This window comes from Sus scrofa, chromosome X (genome assembly GCF_054392235.1).
Source record: "Sus scrofa isolate SSC_HxYL_T2T_F1_AM1 chromosome X, Sscrofa_HxYL_maternal_Yorkshire_Landrace_v2.0, whole genome shotgun sequence".
Classification (NCBI taxonomy): domain Eukaryota; kingdom Metazoa; phylum Chordata; class Mammalia; order Artiodactyla; family Suidae; genus Sus; species Sus scrofa.
Window position 1 is genome coordinate 92126991 of NC_139401.1, and position 27639 is coordinate 92154629.

At 39.5% G+C, this 27639-nt stretch overlaps 1 protein-coding gene across 2 annotated transcripts in view; it reads right to left on the reverse strand.

The window, feature by feature from the left end:
- The window catches only part of PCDH19 (protocadherin 19), a 120562-nt gene that overhangs the window by 17580 nt on the left and 75343 nt on the right, over window positions 1-27639 (reverse strand). The window contains exon 4 of one of the 2 annotated variants that reach the window (XM_021079756.2): window positions 21447-21616. In XM_021079756.2, coding sequence (XP_020935415.1) covers window positions 21447-21616 — 170 coding nt within the window. Of the gene's footprint in view, window positions 1-21446; window positions 21620-27639 lie in introns of both variants that reach the window. The other variant, XM_021079758.2, reaches the window with a different exon arrangement.

The window sequence follows — 27639 nt, forward strand, 5'->3', positions numbered from 1 at the left end:
GTAATCCTGATGGTTCTGTGGGGGCCCCTCGGAATATTAGAAACAGCTGTGTCTGGAATATCCTTAGCTGGGTATATTACCAGCACCCCCTTACAAGAAAAACTTGAGGAGAGGAATATTATCTGTACATCCTATAAAAGAGCCCACCTCGCTATTAGGAGGGTGAATGGTTAACATTTATCATAAAATAAAATTTTTAAACTTACAATTCCCTAAAATTCAAAAAAAAAAAAAAGTTGCTATGAATTTTATGTCTGCCAAAAGAATCAAAAGGGTATTCAGTAAACCACTCAACTATTTGCTCACTGGCAACTCACAGTCTAATTTAACATTGGTCCTCTTCTGTCCTTCATGTTAATGTCATTGGGCCATCAGCCAAAGCCTAGAGTAGTAAGCTTCATCGTGGTGAATTGGAATCTCCAGTGTCAGATACAGTCAGCCTGACTAGTTCAGCCTGACTAATGGGAACTACAGCTTGCCAAAATCTACAGCCTCCCTGTCTGTTCCACCCATCAAATATGCTTAGAAGTCCCATGGCACCAGCCCAGCAGTCTACTGATCCCAATCAGCTATCAATAGCCTAAGTGTAAGTGATTGTAGATGAAGTACCAGCCGAATGTGTTTCCTTTTTCGTTGCAGGAATACCAGGGCTATTACGGCACCCATAATGCTCCTACCTAATGATTCAGACAAGCATCCAAGAACTAAGTATTTTGAGATGCTCTGTCTAGCTACAATTACAGCATTCAGCACAGCACTAATAGGCATCCCGGCCTCAAGTTCCAAGGGCACCACATACACAGTATTGACAGGATTGCCCCCCTCCCCAGTTAAATATGATGGAAGATATAGGGGTTCTCAAATGTCCTGCTGCTGGTCTGGAGGCCTGTTTCTGCCTCTTCAGACTCTGACAGCTAGTGAACAAAGGAATTCACGTGTATATGCTATAAAGCCTAGAACTCTCTAGTGAGTCTTTTATTTCCCTGACATCCCAATATTGCATCAAATGGTAACTGATTGAACTTTTCTCCCTCTTCTATTCCCAAACACTTCCCCTATGATTCAAACTCAGTGCTAAAGTTTTTCTTCTCAAACCAGAGGCTTCCTATCCCATAAAAGAATACTCTGTCTCAGAGATAATACTTTGAAGTGAACTTCGCAGGAAAATAGTTTTTCAATAGCCAATTGTATCAGGAGTGAATCTAACTCACTGGGTTATCCCTAAATGCAATAGCATGCCATTGCACTGAAAAGGTAATGCTTTATTTTCTTCCTTCATCAGGAGCATATCCTGACATTCACCTCCAGGGGAAAGCCAATTGCTTTTGTGTTAACTGGAATCTGAGGCACAGAAACCCACTATCTCATCAGAAAGTCCATACCTCGGAGCTCAAGAATATGCATGTCCATGAGCCTCTTCAGAGGGACAAAACAATTACTAGATCCCAGATTTTATTGAATTGAGCAGATCCAACTTTGCACATAATTGTGGGTGGAGGGTGGGGATGGAAAAACTGGATAATCCATAATATTTGTATTTGTTATGGAGAAACCACATTTCCTTCCACAATAATAATGCTCATATATTAAAAATCTTTAGCATTATTGAGCTAGTCATCATTTAAACAAATCTGACAAACAAAATTGAGTCCAGATATCAGAACCCAATCAGTCCTTTCCAAAGGCAACATTTCTCTGCCCCTGCTTCCAGTGAACACGGAGTAGATCAAACTGAATATTAATGTGGCTACAGTCTCCCTAGCTATTTTCTTCCTACTGTCATATTTAATCTTTTGGGCTTTCTCATTTTGTCCAACATCTTCAATTTTTTTGTTTCCTAGCACCATCACTTGAGCATATTTGAGAATGTGGCTTAGGTTTTCCTAACTCTTGCCTAGTTTTCATCCCCTACTGATAAGAAGCTATAAGACAGTATAATTAACACCAGCTGCCCCATCTTCACTTCTGACTCTAGGAGCTAAGCAAGCCAACCTCACAGGGTGTGGACTAGAGTGGGTGGAAGAATGTCTGGCTTCAGCCCAGCTATGGTGGGCCTCTCCCAAATTGCAATCCTCCTCCATTAGACAATCCCAAAGTTTTTTAATCATGTTTACACAGCTGGAACTCTGCAGACCCTGAAAAATCATGCAAAGTGACACCACATTAGACTGCTTCCCTCTTCATTCTGGATTGAATCCTGTTTATCTAAAGAAGAATAAATGAATATATTAAATTCTAGCCTTGGGATAACAGCTACTGAGAAAGAGAGAGAGAAAGTGCTCCTTGTCTGAGCAGAGTGTGCCTTACCATGACTGCAGCAGCCCACAGGTAGGAAGCTTTCTGTCTGCTAGTAAGTAAGCAGCAGCCAAGAAAAGCTCAGTCCAGAAGGAAAAGCTCAGTCCAGAAGAAAAGACAACCATCCATGTCAGAAAACAATTCACTGTGTGACTATATTGATAAACTATATCTAGTGAAAAGACAGGCACTTCCTTAGTGAGGCCAGCTTTCTTGCAATCCTGGCCCTTGAGAATAGGGGTGAATCTGCTCTCCCCTTCACAGAGCCCCCACCCTGAGGTTGTCATGTTCCTGCTGGCCAGCACCACAGAGAACCCTCTGCACAGCTTCATCAGCTCCAAAAGTAGAGAAAAGATGGAGGGTAAGTTTAGTCCTAGGCATCTGAGAATCATTCCTGCTGAGGACCTAAAGCCATAGGGACAGGTGAAGAAAATGTTTAATATAGCTAAGTTTTTGTGCATGGAGAAGCAAAAGCAAACCTTTCTGATGCAGCACTGTGTCCCAAGGCAAGCTTCTCTCCAGAAAGAATGAGGCACACTTGAGTCAAATCTATTGGAGCAACTCAAGACTTAATCTGCTCCTTGCCAAAGGAAAGCTTGCTACCCTGCAGTACATCTGAAGCCAGCTCCTCTCAGCGAAGTTTGCATTACCATCTCTCTCCCAGAGGCAGTGTAGCAAAGTATGTAAGAGTGTGGGCTCTGGAGCATGACTGCCTGGTTCAAGTCCCAGATCCACCGCTTAATAACCCTATCCAGAAGTTATTTAAAATTAAAATTATTATCTGTGCCTTGGGTTTTTTTCCTTCCATCTGTAAGATAGGAATAAGAGGACAGACCTCCCAGTGTTGTTGGGATGATCCAAAGTGTAAACCAAGCTAAAGAGTTCCTGGCACAAAGGAAAAAACCTCAATACACGTTTAGGTCAGAAAGCTCCAACTCTGGGATAGATGGAGTCTGAGCTGATCTTATCCTTAGACCATGTAGTCAACTACTGGTGAGATATGAAGAAGGGATGCAGGGAAAGACCTCACATTAAAGACATCACCCTCATCAGGCCACATCGGTGACCTAAATGCCACCATTAATTATTCCTTTGTATTATCATCATATTAAGGTATCAAATGCTATTTGGAAAGAAGTACTGATGAGTTTAGCAGATCCGTTGGAATAACTAAGACCTTGGGAAAATGGAATACAGAACAGATTAGTTTATGTGGGAATAGGAGACAAGCAAAGAAAGCTTGAGAATGCAGGGCCCTGAGTAGAGGGGCTAATGGTGATGGAAACTAAGAAAACCCAAGGGCAGTATTAGATGCCCAAAGAGAGGGGAAGGAGCAGGCAGATGAATACAGTGACATGGCAGATACAATTTCGCCGAGGGCTCACCCTTGCATACTCTTTCTGAGAATGTGAGCAATGCTTTTTCCCTCTGTGCTATCTTTCCTCCTAGGCATAGAGCTAATTCTGACTCTGCTGCAGGAGATGTCATCACTTAAACACACACACACACACACACACACACACACACACCCCTAGGCAGAATGCATTCAAATTTAAAAAATAGACCTGAGAAAAGAAGTATTGACAAGATGCCTAATATGCTAAGTATGAGGAATTAAATTGAATGAGGCACTTGGGGCAAGGAAACGAAAACCAGCTGCACCACAAACATTTGGAAGGGCAGCACTAAACCCACAATACAAAACACTTTGGGTTGATTAATAGGGAGCATAGTGTGAGAGGGAAGATGGAATAGAATGGAGAAGCTGACTTGATATCTTAGATGTAAGGGCAAGCTATGATCAGTGCAAATCCCAACAATTAACATTGGAAGTGAATATAAAATTAAAGGCCAAGGGGAGCAGATAACATCAAAACACCTAGAGGAAAAATAGAAATCACTTTGTAGAATACAGGTACCTAAAACTAAAACAAAAAGATCAATGGGCAATAAGGTTTCTTAGGAACTGAAATAGAGAATCTGTGAAATGGACAAAGGAAGCCATTTAATTCAAGGACAAAGGACATTTAGGATCTTTCTTATCCTCTGTTTCTCCATCAAAACCACATCAGGGACACTGGGCTAAATACTCATAGATGAATCAGCACCTCAAAAGGCTGAACAATGGAATCACTGAAGATAATGAGGCAAATGGAGCTCCTAAAGATTGCTAGATCCCCCATTTCATATGAATTAGGCATCCCCCACCAAAGACTGAAAGGCACTAAAGGCAATGGGAACAACTCTGGTCATCGGATTTGGACATTCCATTACCATGAGATGGGCTACTAGTCCTGAACTAAAGACCAGCTAGGACAACGAAAGAAAGAGCTAATCATTCCATCTTGGGAAAGGCAGAGAGGCAGCTGCCAACGCATCAGAGAGGGAACAGATGTGTTCTTCACTTAGGGGAAAGACCTAATTAAGTTGAAAATTGCAAACTATTCAGAAATTGATGATTCAGTAAGGGAGAAGGAAGATGAGAACATGAATCAGGTATAAAAGGAAAGGAAGACCATTTTTACAAAACTACACACACTTGAAAGCAGGTTTAAGCTAAACACATGTAAACAAAAGTCAAAGAGGAGGAATAAACTCAGAATGTTTAATACAAGCTATCTTCACCCATATTTCACCCTAATTTTACTTGCCACAATGGAAGGATCTTTACAACCCAAAGCCCCATGACTAAGAGTCATATTTCCCATTCTGCCTTGGTCTTTAAAAATACAGAGGAAAATCCAGCCAAATTTCCTCCTACTTTTCCATTAATCTTTTCATACTAAAAGAAAAATGAAGAGACATACAGTATCAGCAATAATGAGCTTCCATAATTCATTCCAATCTGAACTCTTCATTTACAGATGAGGAAACTGGGGCCCAAAATGAGGAAGTAAGTTGCTTAAGATCACAAATGGAGTTAGTAACAGATCCAGGACTTGAATGCTGATGCCTGAATCAGAGTTTTTTCCCTATTTAACAAAAACCCCAATAAAAAGGAAAAAAAAAACAGTAAAAAATACCTCAATAAATATTGGGAAGTAAAAAGTGATCACAGGGTGTTTTGACAATGTGGAAAATATTTTTTAGATCATCTTTGAGAAATGACTATCATCAAAAAGCCCACACAATATCACAAAGAACAAGCCCATCTAGAATGATTGGGCCTCAGCAAATGTGCAGTCCAACAAGCGAAAAAGAATGGAGCCATCAGATAAAACTTAAGGTGTTTAACTTAATGAAAACATTTGCCTCATAAGCCCAGATCAGAGGAAATGATGAAGGGAGCAGAAGCTAAAGATTTGAATTTCATCAGGCACCTTTTGAAAGAAAAAGCTTTAAGCCCAACATGAGCAAGAAACCATCAAGGTTAGAGGGAAGAAAACTTCAAAAAGACTCAAGCTGTGATTCAGTTGAAGTGGTGTGGTCAATGGAATGGCCAGTGACACAGATTACACAGCAGACCAACTCAAAGAGTAAAATGTAAGAAACAAAGTGAAAAAGTGAAAAGCCAGTATCTGTACAGATGCCAACATTGTAGACACATCAAGGTACTATCAAACATGCGCCCTGGGCTAGTTAGACACATCAGTTCTTTCCTTCCATCTCATAGTAATGCTTCTGACTCCCTCCCTCTGATCTTTCTGGCTTCACTACTATATTCTGTTGCAGTTTCCCTAAGTAACATCTCTTCTAAACTGGAGGAAGTAGCCCTTTCAAAACAGGAATAAAAACTTCTTGCCAGTCCAGTAGCCTTTGAGATTTCAAATGGAAAAACAAAACAATGCGCCGGAGTCACATAACAAATGCAGGAAACACAAACTCTCTTCTGACCCCTGCCCTGTCTTAGAGTAAATCATTTTACCTCCGGCATCTGGAGAATGGGGTGGATGAGAACTGCCCTAGGGATCAAACATTGGTGGCTGGTATCTGTTGTTTGGTGGTGTTCGGAGCAATGAACTGATCAACATTTGTTCACTAAGGGTCTTCTCTATTCATAGGCATGTGCTAGGAGCTGTGTGGGAGGAGGGGAAAAATAATAAAGAAGGCAACTGTACCAAATGAAATGAAGCCGTAAAAATCTTGTATAAGGGAACACTGGACTACTGCATCCAAGAAAATTCTTACTTGATGTCATTGAAAATACCTCTCTTTTTTGTAAAAATATAACGATGAAAGAGAAGTTGTCCCTAGAAGACAAGAGTATAGAATTAGGCTGAGCTTAAAGAGGGGGAGGGAGGGTTGAAGAAAGAATTAAATAAGAAACATCAAGGAGAAAAGTGGGGGAGGGGGGGAGGACGGAAAGGGAAAGCCTATGGTAATGTGAGCAGTCTACAGTGACTCCCATAGAAGAAAGGATACCAAATTTGGCTTAGAGTGTTAGATTTTAAGAACAGACTGACAGTGAGAGGTGTCACATGTCAGCCAAGGAGGAGGAGCCTTAAACATTGTTTAAGGAAAATGGAGGCAGTTATCAACTAGGAATAGACAACTTGCTTAGGAAAAGAGTAATGAACAGACAATGTAAGCCTATTGTGTCCCTAGACTTACTTGGCCTCTAATACTAGGATGAAAAGTCCCTCCCTCAGTAGAACTTCACTGGTCTTAGTTTTTAACTGAAATTTTTTTCTGAAATAGATAAGTAACCCACTACTTCTCTCTGATTTTCATCCCATGCTTCATGACATTACCATTGAGCAGTTTCCAAGAAAGGAACACCAAAGGGAGGAAATTAAGATGAAAGAGCAATTACCCCTCAAAGCAAGCACACCATACCATCTGTTAACTTGAGTATGGCACTCATTACAGATCCACTGGCAAATGGCTATGAGCTCAGGACTCAAAAGATTGTGCTCAGAACTTAAAATGCAGAATGAAAGACCTTAAAAGTTGAAAGTTCCTAACAATCACCAATCTACTCATTTTACATTTAAAAATAGGAAAAATAAGCAAAATGCAAATTAATGTGTCTACAGGTATTGAAAAGGTGCCAAGTAAAGGAGAGTTGGGTCAAGAAAGGCTTCTTGTAGGACTTAAATTTTGCCCAACATTTTATTCTTTTTCTTTTTAGGGCCACACCTGCAGCATATGGAAGTTCCCAGGCTAGGGGTTGAATCAGAGCTACAGCTGCCAGCCTACACCACAGCCACAGCAACATAGGATCTGAGCTACATCTGCAACCTACACCACAACTCATGGCCACACCAGATCCTTAACCCACTGAGTGAGGCAAGGGATCAAACCTGCGTCCTCATGGATACTAGTTGGGTTTGTTACCATTTAGCCACAATGGGAACCCCTGCCCTAGACTTTAAAGTAAAGAGATATGGATGAGTAAAGAGGGAAAGTAAACCACGAAGGAGAATGATTTCATCAGCCTCATCTTACTGCCATCATTCTTTGAGTGCCTACTCTAAAGCAGGTACTTTTCTAAATGTTTTATGTGCATTACCTCATTTAATCTTTACAACCACCCTATAAGGTAGGTGGTCCAATAGCTTCTATTCTACATATGAGACACCCAAAGACTGGACAGGACAAGTAACTTGCATCCAGTTGCACAGCGATGAATTTGTGGAATACGATGAGAATCAAAAAAGCCCCTGACTCTCAGGTCAGTGCTTATCCACTAAACTAGATTGTGCTGATAGTAAAGCACTCAGGTCAAAAGGTCAAGGAGGTGAAGAGCAGAGGAAAAAAATAGCTATCTGACTCACAATTATGCTGTACCAAGAAAAGGTATTATACACATATAAATAGCACTTTGGTTATTGATCCTAGCAACACTTTTACAACATTGCTCATCAACCCCTCTATAAATATATGAATTAAGATTTTGGGAGTTCCCGTCGGGGCTCAGTGGTTAACGAATCCGACTAGGAACCATGAGGTTGTGGGTTCGGTCCCTGCCCTTGCTCAGTGAGTTAATGATCCGGCGTTGCCGTGAGCTGTGGTGTAGGTTGCCGACGCGGCTTGGATCCCACGTTGCTGTGGCTCTGGCATAGGCTGGTGGCTACAGCTCCGATTCGACCCCTAGCCTGGGAACCTCCATATGCCGCAGGAGTGGCCCAAGAAATAGCAAAGAGACAAAAAAAAAAAAAGATTTTGAAAGGTTAGTGACTTACCCAAGGCTCTGTGATGAATAAATAATAGGGTGAAAACTAAAATTCTCTTTCTCCTGGGCAACACGGCATTAAATCATTTTAGGGCTATAATGACCTTTTTAGTATTTTGCATAGGATATGTGGATGTGGACTTTTAGGAAGGCAAAACTTATGCCTTTTCAGTTACATTGATCATGGAATGTTGTGATCAAGCTATGAAAGTTTGATTTTTCCTGACTTTTTAATAAACAATGCATGTCCCTGTGTTATAAGTCCTATGTGCATATCCCTAATTCCACATTATTCTGTATGTTCTCATTCTCTCCCTCTCTCTCATTTTCTCTCTCTCCATCTCCATTTATTGGCAAACACAACCATGTCGAAAGGTCCCTCATAAGCCAAAGCATTTTACGTCACTTTAAACCACAGCCTGTCAGCTAAATTCAAAACACTAAATATAAAAATTTAAAAACACTATAATCAGCGAAGATAAGCCATCTGACATTAACATAAGACAAACAGCTCTAAGCAAGGCAAGAGTTAAAAGAAGAAAATTCGCTTATAAAGTGTGTACTTGAGTAGCTCTCTCCTTGCATTTATATGGAGATTTTATAAAAGCCTTTGGTTGAGATTTTTTCTATCATTAACAAATTCATTTTTTCCACTACAAAAAGAGGCAGAAATCCAAAGGCACATAAATTCCCATTATTGCTCAGACGACACTGTCCCCATGGACCTGCTGTGAGCTCATTCATATGACAAGGAGACATGACGTTTCAGGTAGGAGCTGGGCATTTTTCAGCCCATGGGCAGTAAAAAAAAAAAAAAAAAGGATAGAAACAATCCTTTGGAGGGTAACTTTTTTAGAGGAACACTAGAAATGAAAAATGTTTCATTTATTTTTTTAATGAAAGCCTGGCATGAAGTAGAAACAAACAAAAAGAATCAAAACCATGGCGCATTAGCCATTTAAGAGCAGTGAGGCAAGAGAAGGAGAGCAAGGGAAGACAGGACCTCTGGGGTTGGGGCATGCTCATTTTTGCAGAGGGAAAGCAAAGCAGAGTCAGTGCCAAAAGAACTAGAACTTGGCTTGCCTCACCACAGGTGCTCAAGAAAATGTGCATTTCATAATGTAGGTTAATATGGATCCTCTTCCAAGTTCCATGAGAACCTTTAGTGGACATCCTATAATTTCTCAAACCAAAGTCTGGGCTAATTCAGAAAAATAATTTGATAGTGAAGGCAGCTTTTCAGCATTCAGATATTTCACAGTGAGTCAATCAAATAAGTATCCAGAATTCATTTGGATATTGATAGCTCTGGGCAAACTCGTGAAGTTGTCATCTGTGGCACCCCTTTTTTGTGCTTCTCCCCATCCACTGAGACTCTTAGTCTTAAATATTCTAGAAACCACCCCCCCAAAACACACACCAAATTCCAAACTCAGAAATAATCTAATACCAGCCATTTACAACTTGTGTGAATTTGAATAAATGCACTCCCTTTTCCCAAGGGCTGCCTGAAGTTTGAACTACATTTATAAAACAATATGACTGTCCCTCTGTTAAATGTATCATAGACAGCAACAAGCAGATGAGAGGCTTTGGATAGTGGTGTCGCTGAAATCAGCAAAATGGATATTTTCACCCACTGAATTTCCGTAGTAATGATAACACTTTCTATTTTTTAAGCATTTACTATGTGCCATTAAGTAACACTAAGGGCTTTACCTATATCATCTCACAACTACCCTAATAAGGAATTGCTATGGCTATTCCTGTTCTACAGATGAGAAAATTGAGGGTTCAAAAAATAAGTAATTTGAGTAAGATGAATAGCTAGTAAGTGGCAAAGATAAGTGTGGAACTTAGATATGCCTTATTCCAAAATCTGTACTATTAGTCTATGATGCTATGCTTGCCTATGGATTTAGGCAGACTAAGAGTGTCAATCTTGAAGAGAATGGAGTAGGTAGAAGCAGTTGTACTGACTCAACAGGATTTGCTTATATTAGCTGGAGCCTGAATTGATGGCTGTCACTCCTCTGTTAACTTTTTCAAATTCTATGCTTGTCCCCCTCTCAGGATTGCTGTAATGGATAAACGATATAACATGAACTGCCTTCACGATGATTTGGGGGACTTTTCAGGACTTTAAACATTCTATATTAAGTGGAAACTTAAGATACCAAAGGGGCTCCAAGTAATGCTGCAAGTAGAATATTAGGTCCTGTGCCTAGATTTCTGTCTGATATAGGTGTTTTAATCTCTAAAAAGTCCTAGATGATTAACATTAGGCTCCTGGAAGAAGTACCAGTTTCCTCAATTAAATAAAGTAATGCCCAACTTTGTAAATCATACTTATTTAATAGACAGCCAATTCCTCATTTAGAGATTCTGTCCCCTAGGATCATGCAAGTTATTCATTTTAGATAATCTTTCTTTAGGACAAAGGAGAGGGAAACGAGGCACTTCCAGGTGCTGTAGATGGATAAACAAAAGCACAGGATGAAGCCATGAGTCCAACAGGTGTGGAACACTTATCTCAAAATGTTCTTGGCTCAACGACACTTACTTCTGGGTGTGGAAACTATCTAAAAGGAAGCAGGATGAAGGACAAGAGCAGAAAAGAATGTTCCTCCTTCATCTTCCTCATGAAAATGTATAATAGTTTGAATGCTGGTTAAACCCACTTGGTAACCTATCATCTTGAGCTAAACAGCTCTTAAATAAAGAAGACTTCCCCCCTCCCAACAGTACAAAGCTCATTCCTTGGCTCATCCTGTAGAAAGGAAGCAAAATACACCTCTAACACCCTTAGGCAATCAAGAGGAATTTAGTCCAAAGCAGAAGGCAGACAGGGAGTCTGCAGACAGGGCTACAGGCTGGAAGTGGGTACCTTCAGACCATCAACATATAAAGTTGGTAGAAACATCTGCTGCCCACTTCAGTACCACTGGAGTCTGGAGAACATTATAAACTATACCAACTACAGAAGCAACTTTTCCAGCATTTTAATTACTGGGACTTTACAGATTAATCAGGCAAAACTTACTTAAATGGCAAGTCAGTCATTTTCCTCCATGAGGGGAAACACCATACTAATGGAAACCTTCAAGTAGACTGTGTTTCTTTGAAAATTGGATTTTAAACCAAAGATCCAAAGCCGATAGTTTTATGAGTCTCTAATTAGTGTCACAAAGGAAACACCAAAAGGTTAATAAGAGATGGTTAGTTTGGAATGGTTTGCTGGTGCCAGCTCCAGCAGCTCAGTCTGTTTGCAGATTCATTAGCTGCATAGATTGATTATCAGCTGAATTCAGAAAATGCTCACTTGCTGTGTTAGCAGAAGGCGAGTGTGATTTGATACACCTACCCTACAGCTAACTAGGGCCCAACAGTAAGGTAATGTTTTCTGCAGCCAAATAAGGCAGGTTTTCTTTGCCTTCAATTTCAGTTGACATCAATTATAAGTCTGAAAATGTTTGGTGAAGCTCCGAAAGGCATAATGAAACCTTCTAAGTTGACAGTTGGCACAAAAAAAAGTCTGGCTCCAGGTCTTTAAGATCCACTTTGGGCATAGGCACTGTATTTCTAAATTCTCATTTTGCCACTAAGCAAGTTCACCCATTGTAAGAAAACCCAAACTTAACAGGAAACTCACAGATAATCACTCAACTTCTAAGATGTACAGTTTTGATGGGCAGTGAGTCAAGCAAAAGAATTTGCACTTTGGGCTTCACTCTGGACTTTGCCAATTATTTGTGTTCCAATATTAATAGTCTTTAAATTCTCAGTGCATCAGTTTTTCTTCCAGAAAAAAAAAATGGAACAGATATTTATATGAAGCATGTCTCTGAATAAAATGGCTCCTTGAATTAAAAGGACTAAATTTTCTAGCTAGTGATAGTTCCCCCAATTAAAAACAGTTCACGTTTGCATATGAATGATGGTTCAGCGTCTGCATCTGACTTGCTTTAGTTTATCAACAGTGGGCAACCTGACTCTTACAAGCTGGAGGCGTTTTTTTTTCCCAATAAGCTGATTTTTAAATTAAATTAAAATCAAAACCATTCTTTTGGTTCACCTCCCAGATTAGAGCAACTGACAGCCTCATTAATGATTAAAAACAGCAGGTGGTGATGTCTTGGAACAGTTTGACCAGTCTGAGTATCTTGGAACCTATACCATTTCTCTCTTCCTCCTTTTCCATGTATTAAAAAGTAAAGAGTCTATTGTTCATACAGGTTGGAAACTCCACAGGGTGAAAGAGGAGGGAAGAAAGTGGTCAAACATCTATTATTATCCAAGTTAAGGAGAGAAAAGAGAGACTGTATGAGCTGAAGGGTGGAGAAGGTGGCCACGCAAAAATTGGAAAATGATTCTCTGGCACCGGATTTGAATTTGCAAACTCATGGTTGGGAAGCTGTCTTGCCATAATCGACTAAGGTTACCAGGTTTCTCCAGGTGATAACAGCAGTGTTTGTTTACAGTTATCTATTTAAAAGGGAAGGAACATAATACATTATGCTTTTATTTAAAGCATACAGATTACTGTTGCACTTCTGCATGACTTAGAGTCTGGGTACTAGACTATGAATTAAAAAGAACATAAGGCTTAGCTAACTGGAGTAGAGGGAGATGAACATGTTTTTAAAGTTTTAACTTCTGCCAAATTGAAAATCTTTCTGTTCACCTAAGACAGGAATCTAAAGAGTCTCATTTGCCATGAAAGTGGATATTTTTAAGATTAAAAAAAAGCTTACGAGGAGTTCCCATCGTGGCTCAGCAGAAATGAATCTGACTACTATCCATGAGAACTCAGGTTCGATGCCTGGCATTGCTCAGTGGGTCGCGGATCCAGTGTTGCCGAGAGCTGTGGTGTAGGTCGCAAACGCAGCTCGGATATGACATGTTTATGGCTGTGGCATAGGCTGCCAGCTACAGCTCCAATTCTACTCCTAGCCTGGGAACTTCCATATGCTGCAGGTGTGGCCCTAAAAAGACAAAAAAAAAAAAAAAAAAAAAAAAAAAACTAATGATAAGATGTTGTCTATTCAGATTTAACATCTTACAAGTTTGTTGTCTATGTTGTGGTAAAGAATAATGAGGTAGACCTATTATTTCTGATTACCAGGAACCCTCAAAAAACAAAGTGTCTCTTATGAGACAAAACTTGGAATGAATTCATCCAGAGTTTATTTTCTGATAAACTCCTTTGGCCCCGTCTGAATTCAGTGCCTTTTGAATCACCTCTGCTACCTACCAGTTTGCCTATTCCTCCAACCATAACAGTAGATCTTTGACCTGCACATTTGGGGGTGAAGTTCAGTGTTCACCATAAAACCTAAAAGCCACAACATCTTTCTGATTTTGTCACCTGCACGCAAATGTCTAGCCCTAAAGGATTTGCTCCAAAACAACTCTAGAAACTGACATCTCTTTAGCCCAAGCCATGAGGAACTGCTTTGCATTCTGTGTACATGGTTTGGGGGGGTGGGAGCGGGCTCCATTGTGCCCAAATGCGAAAGCAACTATTTTGTCAACCACCTGAAGCTGTGTGTAAGTCTCTAAAAAGCAACTTTTTCTGATGGCTCTAAAGGACAGTTCAAACCTTTTCCAATCAGGTGCTTGGTGATTTTTCCATGGCTGGAGTTTTATTGGGAGAAAGTTTTATTGGGAGTCTTTTAGGATGATAAATTGAAAAGATTTTCTTGTCAAGTGGATGTGTCAAATTAGCTTTTCTTGGCTGAAAATGAACAAACAGGCAATGAGCTATCTGGTGAAGACAGAGACCAAAAATACCTGGGGCAAAGACCTGACCTTGGATGAAAAAAAGCATCTACAATAAGAGAGGAAAACCATCTCACAAGTATTTTGCCTATATAATAAATAAAATATAATTTTGATGTCCTTGAAATTGATTTTTAAATTACGATTAGACTTAATTCTTCACATTTATTTCATAATGAAATGGTTAAAAAGAAAATGAACAGAAAAAATACTTCGTAAATATTTAAATGTAAAGTTCAGATTTATGTTTTCCCATCCTGATGGAGTTTACTTGTGGTTTTTAAGCATCAGGACATAATTTTAAATAATTTAAAGACCCAAAGAAGATAATACTTTTGATATTTCAAAGGACTTTTTGAGTATGTGAAGTAATCCCTATGATCTAGTCCTATAAAACCATCTTATTTGCTTCTCATCTGTTGTCCTATTGGCAGTGTCCCTACTTATCGTGGGCTACAGAACTTGCTTTACCATGAAGCAACTGGAAAAAATTCACCTAGAAAATCGCCCAAATAAAACATTTATCTTGCATACTATGTTGGGCCTGGCTTCCGCTATTCTTCCAAAAGGATCCCTTTACACCAAAGTGTCTTTTGAAATGCATTTTGCTTTCCAGCTCAAATAATCTTAATTAATTTATTCACTGATCCTATGCAGTCTATTCCATACTGGACCATTTGTGCTACTGGGCCATAAATTCCTAGAGAATGAAATTCTTAATTGTTCAGTGCACTCCCTTTATATAGCTCCATTCTCCAGTGTTTTCCAAGTGCTCAGAAATATAGAAATGCTTAGTGTCAACCAGTCAAGAAAGCCCTTGATATTTATTCTCTTGATGAATAATGTATCCCTTACCACTGGTAATTATTAATAATAAAATTTATAATAGACAATGACTATGAGATAACAGTTCCAAGTGGATCAGGGAAACATTATTATATAAAAAAAGAAGAATACTGCTTCTATTTAAAAGCAGATGAACAGAGCTGTCCTAAAAGAATTCTGTGACCAAAGGGCCCGTGCAAAATAATGCTAGCAAACAACTGCTAACACCATGGATTTTCCCTTAGTTAAGGACAACTTTTTATTCTAGCAACTACCTTGCCAATAAGATGTAAATAATGCCAAGAAATAGCAACAACAAAAAGACAAAAAAAAAAAAAAAAAGGAGTTCCCGTCGTGGCGCAGTGGTTAACGAATCCGACTAGGAACCATGAGGTTGCGGGTTCGGTCCCTGGCCTTGCTCAGTGGGTTAACGATCCGGCGTTGCCGTGAGCTGTGGTGTAGGTTGCAGACGCGGCTCGGATCCCGCGTTGCTGTGGCTCTGGCGTAGGCCGGTGGCTACAGTTCCGATTCAACCCCTAGCCTGGGAACCTCCATATGCCGCGGGAGCGGCCCAAGAAATAGCAACAACAAAAAGACAAAAAAAAAAAAAAAGATGTAAATAATGCTTTGGAAGGAGTCCAATTATCTGGTGCAGCAATGTAGTTGAAATAAACAAAAGCGTCCACCTGTCACCTGTCTTCCTACCTATCCAGACACTGCTGCACTGAGAATGGATAAAGGTCCTGGACGTGAGCAGAAAAGGGAGACTTGGTATTGAGTAATGGGACATGTCAGAGATTAAACCTTCCATTTTACAGTGACAGTAACTAAAAGTAAGCAGGAATGTCAATCTCAGAGCAGATAGATTTAAAAAGAAAATGTTTACCACTGTGACATTGTTCAAATTAGAATATCAAGGAAGAATCATGATACTATTATTAAAAATAAGATCTTAGGAGTTTCCTGGTGGTCCAGTGGTTAGGATTTGGCACTTTTGCTGCTGTGGTCCAAGTTCAATCCCTAGTCTGGGTCTGGGAACATCAAGTTGTTGTACACCATAGTCAAAAAAAAAAAAAAGATCTTGACTGTAACAGTTTTCTTTTACTGCTTCTTTTGCTTTATTGGCACAATATTAATAAGGTTTTAATTAATCCTAGGCTCTATTCTTATAATGATTTTGTAAATCAGAAAATTATTCATTTCATCATTGAGCTGACCTTGGTAACCCCAGTAAAACCCAGATAAGGAAAATCAAAAAAGATGATAACTCAATGACAGAAGTAGTTGACACATTCCCAGAGCCTGACATATGGCAGGCACTCAAAAAACTGCCGAATGAATGAACAATATATATCTATGCATGGACTATTCCTGCCTGGCATTAGAATGTTATATACCCAAGGCATTGAAAAAACCTGAAAGTCGTATGTATAGAAACAGTGTGTATGTACACATTACTGTGTTCAAGTAATTAAACATTTTACCCAGTATATTTCCAATAGGCTGAAGACATTATTAAAAGAGCCTATATTCACAAAACCAGGGGAGAAATAACAACATGAATTGCAAAACAGTATATCTAGCCTCAAAGATGCTAATTAGGGTCCAGGGGGATCTAATCAACCTCTTTGTTGAAGTAAAGATAAAACTTTTTGACAGCAAATGCTATTCTGATAAAATGGAATTTTCAATTACTCTATGAACATCTGGTCCATGCTACCATTTCTGGGGCCCAGCAGCACATTGCTTTGCAATGTCACAAAACATTCTCCATCGAGAACTCCTATTTTGCTGAGAGACTAATTGAAATGAGTGTTTGGAAATTTAGTAAGGTGAGAGGTGAGTCAGGGGGATAGGTAAAAGGATATAAGGAAAGGATGTTCAGTCACTGAATCATAGTTTCATTAAAAGGCTAGAGGATATGAAAGTACACATTGTTGGTAGAATGTAGAAAGTGTAAATGTCTTAATATACACCTGTGTTTGAAACTAGACTATGCATAGTATGCAGCCTACAGAACATTTTCACGGCTAATTTGCAACAGCAGTTGCATTAAGCATAGAGCAAGTTCTTCAAATCCAGGTTTTACACAATAAACATGTTAAATGACATTCAGGTGATGAAATAGCAAACAAACAAGTTTAGTAAAATGTGGAAGAACCTACACTTCCAGAAATAAAGCAATCCTTATATTGCATGGGGATGCTTTAAATATGAAAATCAGATAGATATTATCACAAATTTCTGTATGCTCCTTCTATTTGATATCAACTGGCATAGGAGCGAAGCCAATTCAGTGTCATAGTGAACTCCAAATTAGGTGCACATTAGAGCAATGAAAGTCATCGTTTCAGTTGAGGAATTTATAATCAATAATTAATAAGGTAAGAGAGATTTGAGTGTGATTTGGAACAGATTAGTTGGGCTTGGGACTTGTATGCACAGTTCTAAGACATGAACCTATAAACTCTAATTTCATAACAGGACTACATGTTTGTGTATGCACAAATGGGCAGGCAAAGAAAGAGGAAACAGAAGTCTATTAACCCCAGTACTATTCAACCCAAAAATAACCCTGATAGGAAGAGACTGAAGCCCAGTGATACCCCCAATCATGCAGGAAACCCATGAGCCTCTGGCACCTGTGACCACCCTACATTTTGGCTACTTTCCTTAGAGATTGTTGGTGGAAATTTTGTAGGGCAAAATTTTTGTCGCTGCCAATTGGTAATTTTAACCAAACAACTTACATTTAGGGAGAGAAAGCATTGGTTAAAAGATTTAAGTGTGACTCCCCAGCTCAGCACCAAATCACCTCAGGAACTAAATCAGGTGATAAAAATCTGCTGAGTGACACTTACTTGTTCACAAGACACTCTGAGAGCTATAGAGAGATAGCATTCCAAAAAGTGCCATCTGCCAGTAGAAAGTACAGGATAAAGAATGCTCTGTTACTTTCTTTTCTGGGAAGCCATGACAAGAGCTACGGTACTGAGAACAAGCTGAGGCGTATTAATTTAAAGGCACTGCAGATGATAAATGTAATTCAGTTAGCTGGCAACCAGGAAATTCAGCTCAGCCAGTTCATCAACCCACTGACCTGGTTTTAGGCATGTCAAGGCTGATACCAGGATTGACAATAATCCTAAAATCAGAGATTCCTGTCACTCCCTCTTATCTCTGCCCTGACCCAACTCACAGACGTGATCAAAACACAATGCAAAGTCAAGTGTCTAAGCTCAGACTTTTGCCCTTCGAGTACAAAACTCTTCCAGACTTTCTTTCTTTGGTTGACTGTAGTGATTCTGGGTTCCCACCTCTAGGAATGTCCTTAGAGGAGGGTTACTGAAAATTAAAAGATCTGAGAGTCACAAATCACAATTGACATTCACACTGAGCATTCTTCAGCTACAGTACAGTTATAAGAATAAAGCCCAAGAAAGCTTTGGCAATGTGAAGAAGCACAGGGCTCAAGTGTATAAGAGAGCAAGGAGCAAAATACACTTTGTACCTTTTCCTCAAACACTGGCAACACGATATTAGCTCATTGAACAACCTGTTCCTGGTCAAGGAAAAATTAACAGATGCATAAAATATCTTCATTTTGAAAATCCTGAGATTCTCCATCATTCATATGTCCATGTATATGCAAAAAAAGATGTGCTAATATCCAGATTAGAAACATCATAGAAAGAGCTACAGATATAAAATCCAAGGTGCGCCAGACTCAAAACAAGTGTAAGATGTACTCAATTGGGTATAACTGGCCCAACTTTGGAGCAATTCTGACAGGACCAGAAGAAATAATATTAAGAGCAGAGTTAGTCTCAGAAGGTCATTATAACCTTTGCTCTTCTCCAGAGACATCCACTCAAACCTCAAGAATAGTTCAGTCCTGGAACCATTAGGATTTCAGGGCACTTGGGTTTGAGATGCATTATCACAGTATCAATGAACCAAAGAGACCTGGGATCTTTTTTTTTTTCCCTCAAGGAATCTTTCAGACATTCAGGGCAGGTCTGAGTATAGAGGAGATTCCACTTTCCCTCTTCATCTTCCTAACTCAGTAGTCCCCAGAATCAACAGTACCATATCACCCTGGAACAAATCTAACTAGAACCACATTAGTTATGATTACTGGTTATGTAACTAAAATGGTTACAAGATCAGGCACGATAAGTTCATTCAGTGATTGCCTTTCAACCACTGGACTTTAGGATAAAATGAGAAACAACTATGTGAATCCAGATTTGAGACAGTAAAATGCTATAAAATGTTAATTTTTGAAATTTTTGCTATTATTAGAGGTAGCAATATTCAACCCAAGTGAACTGGTGACACCATCTGTGTGGCTAGCCTAGAGTTGATTTGGGATACATCAATTAAGTACCATTCTGTAAAGCTCAGTAGTACTGGGTAGGATACCATATGGTAGAGCCAAAGATGTAACTCAAGCAAGACCTGAATTACCTTTGTATCTAAATTTTAATGACTCAACCAGATTGAAAAAATAAAATAAACCTAAGAGTTGGTTCAAGGCTTAGCTGTGGCTAGAATAATGGGAAAAAATGTGGATACATACAGGAGAACAGAATATTGAGAAACAAAATGTAAAAGTGTTACCAAAACAGAACAGCAAAAAGTGTGTGTACATGTGTGTGTGAGAGAGAGAGAGAGAGATCCCCATCTTAAACATAGGAGAGTCTTGGAAATAAAGCCACACATATCTTTTAGAATTTCATTATTATACAACCTACAGTAATATATATACCATATATCCCATTTGTACGAAACACTCTCCCAGAAAAATGAGCTTCAGTCCACTAATATTGTTTTCCTAGAAATATGTGACAAAAAAGCCAAAACAGATGTTGTTCTAGCAAGGTACAAAGTGAGAATCAATTACGACTATTTCTTTTCCTGAAGTCATTTCATTTTAGAGAGCATCTGACTAAAATCTTTTCTGATATAAATGAAAAAGCATTTCTTTGAGACACAGTGACTAGTAAATGATACATATCAGTTGGTATCCTGTGACATGTAGCTAATCCTCGGAGAATTAAATAATCTCTGTTTCAGTTATATAAATGTTTAATTTTTTCATCTTTCGTCTTAGTAAGGTTGCCCAGAAAGTAGTATATTATCTCTGCGGATGTCACCACTCTCCAATTAGGGAGGAGAGCAGTGCACAATCGCTAGTGACTTCTATACATTATAGACTTTGACACTTGGGTCTGCTGGGGAGGGGATGGATTAAACAGTTTAATAGAATCTAAAGTGACTAACTTTTTTTTCCCATAGAAAACATTTTGTTTTGTGGATCGTGCATTTTTTTCCTTTGGATTCATTTACGAGACCAAAAAAAAAAAAATGATGTTTACAGTGAAATGAAACAGCTGAAGACCAGCGCATAATCACCATATTTTGTTTTCTCATCTTTAAGTCTTTTAGCAGTGGGACTTCCAGCTGAGCTTGCGTCTAGCCTCTCTCAAGACATAGCCAAGCATTCTGAAGCTTCACTGAGCCTAAACACCAAGCTGAATTCATAGTTCTTAATTGAAAAAGACAGGCTGTTTGCCTAGCATGTTTGCATCAGTAAAACATTGAAAATGACGTTTGTGCCCAAGTCCATCTGAACATTCTGCCTTAGCTGAATGTTGCTAATGTTTTTATATCCTAGTTTATGCCTGGCACAGTTTTAAATAGCTCCTCTTGTTAAAGCATGTGTGGCTGAGTCCACAAAAATAGACTCTTCTTCATACATGAGGATGCTGCTCCTGACATGAGCTTTGGGGCGTTTTTTACATACACAGACTGTTACATTAAGGCAGACGTGTTCTCTTACCCTGGTCTATCCTATGACCAATGGCATGCATTTGCATGGAAGCTAGATAGATTTGGCATTGCAGCCTCATAGACAAAATGGGAAGTTTTGTACTCTCTCCCCTCAGTAAAGTGTATGCAATCTGTGGTCAGAGAACAGAGTCCCTTTCTGGATGAAGTTAACCCGCCTGATATGGAAGTAAAACTCACTCCTTTGGTGTTGTTAGTGCTGTGTTCTCTGCAACTCAATCGCTCAGTCAAATTCATGTACTAAAGCCAAAAGGCATTTGTTCCTGGTGAGAAGGCATCTGCTCATTTCCTACGTGCTCAGTACAGTTATGATTGAAGAGTATGTATGCAATGGGTATAGGTAGTCAGCTTTTTAAATGCCTGAACATTATACAATCCTAGAGGATCAGCTTGGGAAAGGTGAAGAAGAATCTGGACTAGTGTCAGGACATCTCAAAAGCCTATAGATGCTGCTAAGGCATGAGCACAATGCACACCTTGACAATATACTCATTATGGTAAAGTACTACAGTGATCCTCCAAACGTTCTGGGTTCTTTGGAATCTATAGTTGCAACTTAAGTCTGATCAGCCCTTACCATGGTCAGGCATCTGAGATCCCATGGAGGTCACACTGGTGTTCAGCACATCATTGACAGCAGTGTCACAATACAGGCTGCGCTGGACGTCATGCTCACTGTCAGTCTGGTCGCTCTCCTCATGGCCGCTATCCTTCAGGCTGTTGCCCTCTAAGTCCTTGAAGGTGGAGCTGCTGGGTTGAAGAAAGAATGATAAAATTATAACACTGTGATAGGCCTGACTTTTAAAAACTCTTTCAGAGCCAGGATGACATCAGGTCTGTGGTGAGGCCAACAGTGACTGGATTGTCCAACAGGGTAGGAGGAAGAGAAATTTCTGTTTAAAGATCATGGCACTTAACACTGTAGAGAGGTTCTCACTATTGGATGCTGATGCAGCTAATACTTTCATTCACTTATCTTCAGTGCATCACTACAGGCGAGGCAGAAGAAGCTACAACTCTGAAACAACCACCTGCAAAAAATATCATCATTTCAGAATTTTTTTCTCTTCTTATACAAAGTAAAATAATAATAGCTAATGTTTACTGAGAAGTCAGTAGGCATGAAGCACTGTTCTAAGTGCTTGACATGAATGAACTTTTTTAAGCATTGCAACTCTATAACAGAAAGGTACTATTAATAGTTACATTTACAGGTCAAAAAAAAAAAGGGCACATGAAAGTTAAATTATGTGTCCAGTGTCACACAGCTGGTGAAAATGTAGCAGATCTAAGACAAAACACAGGCAGTCCAGCCCCAGAGCCTGGACACAAGCCCTATGAATACTGCCTCTCCAAAGATATCTACTAACCAACTGTCAAAATGAAAGTGGCGGACATTGAGGTAATGCAATTAAAATAGAAAGGGTAATCAGGATCTGAGACCTCAAGTCAATTTTAACTGAAAAGGGCTGGGGGATAGATTCAAAGAAAAACAGGAGAGGTAGGAGCTAAGAAGAGGAAAGCCTTGGTGCATGGAAATGTGAGATAAAAGTGAGAACCAGAAAGTGAGCTCTAATGAAACTGGGAGTGTAGTTACGCTAAGAACATAGCAACTTTTAGCTCAAGAGTTTGTGAGTAAATTTTTCTTGTACTGATTAAATCAATCCACCATTCAAGGCACTAAACCTACTGTCCATGAACCGCACACTATTTCTCATGAAATAGGAATAACACATAAGGTGCATCCATAGAGGCCCCATCTGCTATTTCTAATACTTTGTGTGTCCTGACAGAATCTGCAGCTGTGCTGCACCATGAACCATAAATTATGCATCTGAAATACCTAGTGAATGGTGAATCCATTCCCTAGTCAGTGAGGAGGCAGCAAAGGCATACTCAAAGAAAATGTGTTGTTGTCTCAACAAGGGAGAGTAGCACACTTGTGAATTAGGACAAGTCCCAGCAGACCTACTGTACCTCTGAAAAGGGAGCCCTGTGGAGATGACACTGCAAACTCACTTGATCTGCTCAACCTTGAACATCCACTGGCCTGACTCTCCTAGGCTTTGATAAGAACATTCAGTACATATAAAGAACTATGCCATGGACACAATGGCTACATTGTCATTCTCCACACTTGGCCAAAAGGAATCACAACAGATTTTTAACATATGACCAACCTAGATGTAGAATGCTTGCTGCCCTGCATATGAAAAGGAAAAGATCACAAGGGCAGTAACTGGAAAGCCATAATTATCAGAAAATGAAGGGCAGAAGCGGGTGAAGCGTTGACCTGTTTGCTAATTATTTTCAGAAAGAATAACCGAGTATCAACTGTATTAAAACTAAAATCACTCAATGGGGCAACTCGTTCAGTTCCTCCAAATTATGTCATGCAGTTACTCAGCCCTGTGGACCCACCAGGATGCAGTTTCATTCAAAAACGAATCATCCTATGAGTCTTTTATGGTCATTAAGACCAATTGGAAACACATGCTTTAAAGTGTGTCACCATCTCTAGCTTTATGGCACAGATTTCGAGGCTTCCTGTAAATACTAATCCCACAGCATGAACAGATTCAAAGTTTATTTTTTAGAAAAAAATTTGATCCTGCCCACATACACCCCTGCACCTCAGGAGAAAGGAAATGACCTGCCTGGATGACATTACAGGCTCCAACATGTCTATAACAAATAATTTTTCAACCTGCATTTCTGCTATCTGATGCATATGAAAATTTCTTTAATCCACAACAATACAAAATTGTTATTTTTTAAAAAACAAAATTATTACCTTAAGCGAGAGAATTCAACCCTGAATTGACTGCATTTCAGCAGTTGCCAAAACTTTCTTGAGATATATGATGGTGAGGGATATAGAACAAGGACAATGCAATTAACAATTCCTTAGAGCAAGGTTTCCCAACTTTGGCATTATTGACATTTGGGGCTGCATAATTCTTTGTTGGGGGTGGGGATGTCCGGTGCATTGTAGGATGTTTAGCAACATCCCTAGACTCCACCGACTAGATGCCAACAGTGCCCCTCCCACAAGTTATACCCAAATTGTCTCCAGATATTGCCAAATCAGCCCCAGTTGAGAACCACTGCTCTAAGTTCTTTATCTCTACTCCTGTAACATGTTAGATTTCCTGACTATAGTAGAAAGAGCACTGAACTTGGAGTGATTAGAACAAGCAATAATCCATAATCTGCCACTTAGTCTATGGGACCCTGGGCCTGATAGCTGCTAATGGCTTTGTGCCTTGATTTCCTTGTCTATAAAATATATTTGCTAAAACCTCCTTCACAAGGCCATTTTTTTTTTGCTATTTCTTGGGCCACTCCCGCGGCATATGGAGATTCCCAGGCTAGGGGTTGAATCGGAGCTGCAGCCACCAGCCTACGCCAGAGCCACAGCAACGCTGGATCGGAGCCGCGTCTGCAACCTACACCACAGCTCACGGCAACGCCGGATCATTAACCCACTGAGCAAGGGCAGGGACCGAACCCGCAACCTCATGGTTCCTAGTCGGATTCGTTAACCACTGCGCCACGACGGGAACTCCCACAAGGCCATTTTGAGGACTCAATGAGATACTTCACATGAAGTACCAGGTATATACAAATGCTCAACAGTTATTGTTTAATATGATCATTATTCTCATATATCATAATGCTTTCATTGTTTTACATTTAAATAGTACATCCATAGTTTTTTTATAGGACTGATATAGCAAATGTAAATATAAAGAATGTTTTTATATCTTCTGTAACTTATAGTCAGACATTGTCCACTATGTTCATTTCTTCTAAAATTCAGGAACAGGAAAAAAATTCTCCTGTCCAATGTGTATCCTTCCTTTACTGAAAAATGAGAACTATATGCTCAGGTATACTTACCGTTTTGCTTCAGCTTCTCAAAAGCTTCAGAGTAAATATAATGTTTGATTGCAGTGAGTTAGATGCAAAGGATATCTATTTAGCTTCTCCTAACTGGTTTTGGATCTGTCTTTTTAAAATTCCATCATCATTTCTATATGCATCTGAATATTATAAACCACCTCAGAACTTTTGTTTTTTTCAGGTAGAAGAAAAGAAATATTAAGAGTGAAGAATTGGCTACTAGGGTTTAAGGGACTGTAGTGAGTGTAAGTCACATATTCTCTAAAGAAAAAGCAAGGGGTATTAACTCTCCTCCCCCAAACCTCAGAATAGTTAACTTGTTTAAAGATTAGTTTGCCCGTCTGAAAAACTAAGCACCACTTACTCTTATCTTGTAAGGACATTTAGTAGCTTAATGAATGGATTTCTGTAAGGCAGTTTAAGACTCAGTAAGCAAGATGCTGTAAATTGTAAAACAGCCTGGTAAACGGCCGCTCATCCAAAACAAATAACAATTTATGCCAGGCATAAAAAATGCTGATTTCACTTGCTTTATTACCTGTGTACCTCTTGGGAGATGAAAAACTTGCACACCAACTTTCGTGCAACAATAAATTAGGGTTCTGTTTGCAATGTTTCTATTAGTTGCTCTGGTGGTGGACAGACAAATTTGTTTGAAAAAAAAGTTAGAACAAGACTCTGCACATAATAGTTACTCAGAAAATTATTGATGAATGAACATTAATAACATTTTGACTTGGATTTACCCTTTAAGACTCTGGAAATCTTTCCCAAAAGTAGAATAATCTAAAAGGAAACAGGTCATATCTTCCCAGTAGGTTACACCACATACCAAGGAATACCTTCTGAGAGTAAAAATGAGAAGGTAGCGAAAGTCAAACTGTATTTAAGAAACATAAGGAAAATCCTGTAGTGGCTCCTGGACCATCTGTATCACAATCACCTTGGGAACTTGTGAAAACTGGAGATCCTCTAGGGATGGAGCTAGAGATTCTGCATTTAACAAACCTCCCAGGTGATTCTCATGCACATTTAAAGGCCTGGAATGGCTGAGTAGTATTCCATTGTGTATATATACCACCTCTTCCGAATCCAATCATCTGTCGATGGACATTTGGGTTGTTTCCATGTCCTGGCTATTGTGAATAGTGCTGCAATGAACATGCGGGTGCACGTGTCTCTTTTAAGTAGAGTTTTGTCCGGATAGATGCCCAAGAGTGGGATTGTGGGGTCATATGGAAGTTCTATGTATAGATTTCTAAGGTATCTCCAAACTGTTCTCCATAGTGACTGTACCAGTTGACATTCCCACCAACAGTGCAGGAGGGTTCCCTTTTCTCCACAGCCCCTCCAGCACTTGTTGTTTGTGGATTTATTAATGATGGCCATTCTGACTGGTGTGAGGTGGTATCTCATGGTAGTTTTGATTGGCATTTCTCTTATAATCAGCGATGTTGAGCATTTTTTCATGTGTTTGCTGGCCATCTGTATATCTTCTTTGGAGAAATGTCTATTCAGGTCTTTTGCCCATTTTTCCATTGATTGATTGGTTTTTTTGCTGTTGAGTTGTCTAAGTTGTTTATATATTCTAGAGATTAAGCCCTTGTCAGATGCATCATTTGAAACTATTTTCTCCCATTCTGTAAGTTGTCTTTTTGTTTTCTTTTGGGTTTCCTTTGCTGTGCAAAAGCTTTTCAGTTTGATGAGGTCCCATGGGTTTATTTTTGCTCTAATTTCTATTGCTTTGGGAGACTGACCTGAGAAAATATTCATGATGTTGATGTCAGAGTGTTTCCCAAATGTCCATCAACATAGGATTGGATTTGGAAGATGTGGTATGTATACACAATGGAATACTACTCAGCCATAAAAAAGAATAACATAATGCCATTTGCAGCAACATGGATGGAACTAGAGAATCTCATACTGAGTGAAATGAGCCGGAAAGACAAAGACAAATACCATATGATATCACTTATAACTGGAATCTAATATCCAGCACAAATGAACATCTCCTCAGAAAAGAAAATCATGGACTTGGAGAAGAGACTTGTGGTTGCCTGATGGGAGGGGGAGGGAGTGGGAGGGATCGGGAGCTTGGGCTTATCAGACACAACTTAGAATAGATTTACAAGGAGATCCTGCTGAATAGCATTGAGAACTATGTCTAGATACTCATGTCGCAACAGAACAAAGGGTGGGGGAAAAAACTGTAACTGCAATGTATACATGTAAGGATAACCTGACCCCCTTGCTGTACAGTGGGAAAAAAAAAACAAAAAAAAAAGGCCTGGAATGGCTGGCTTAAAGGGACCTTTAAAGCTAGTTTTCAATGGAAAAATGCTGAGGTTTCTCTCAACTTCTTTCATCTATCCATTCATTCAATAAACATGTACCAGCATTTATAGACATGGCACCATGCCAGGTGCTGTAAAACCCCAGGACAATTTGGGTGGAAAAGGAAAGCCCTATGCATGGTTTAGGGCCCAATGCTCATCTTTTTTTTTCCACACTGCTTCAGTACCATGTTCATTTCCTGTTTTATTTTCTTTGAGCTACAGCCTTGATACTGCTCAAAAAGCACCACAGGAGCGGATATCAGACAGCAGGACAGAAAACCGGCATGAGGAAAGACCATGTTGCAGCAGTGGTAAAGTACCACTGCTGGCTTTCCTTGCTCTGAGATGATAGCAAGGAAACAAACAAAGCAGGAAGGAAGCCCATCCAGAAAGTAATTCTGAACTTGAGAGTTCCCTGGTGGCTCAGCAGGTTAAGGATCCAGCAGTTGTCACTGTTGTGGCTCGGGTTCAATCCCTGGCCTGGGAACTTCCACATCCTTCAGGCACGGCCAAAAAAAAAAAAAA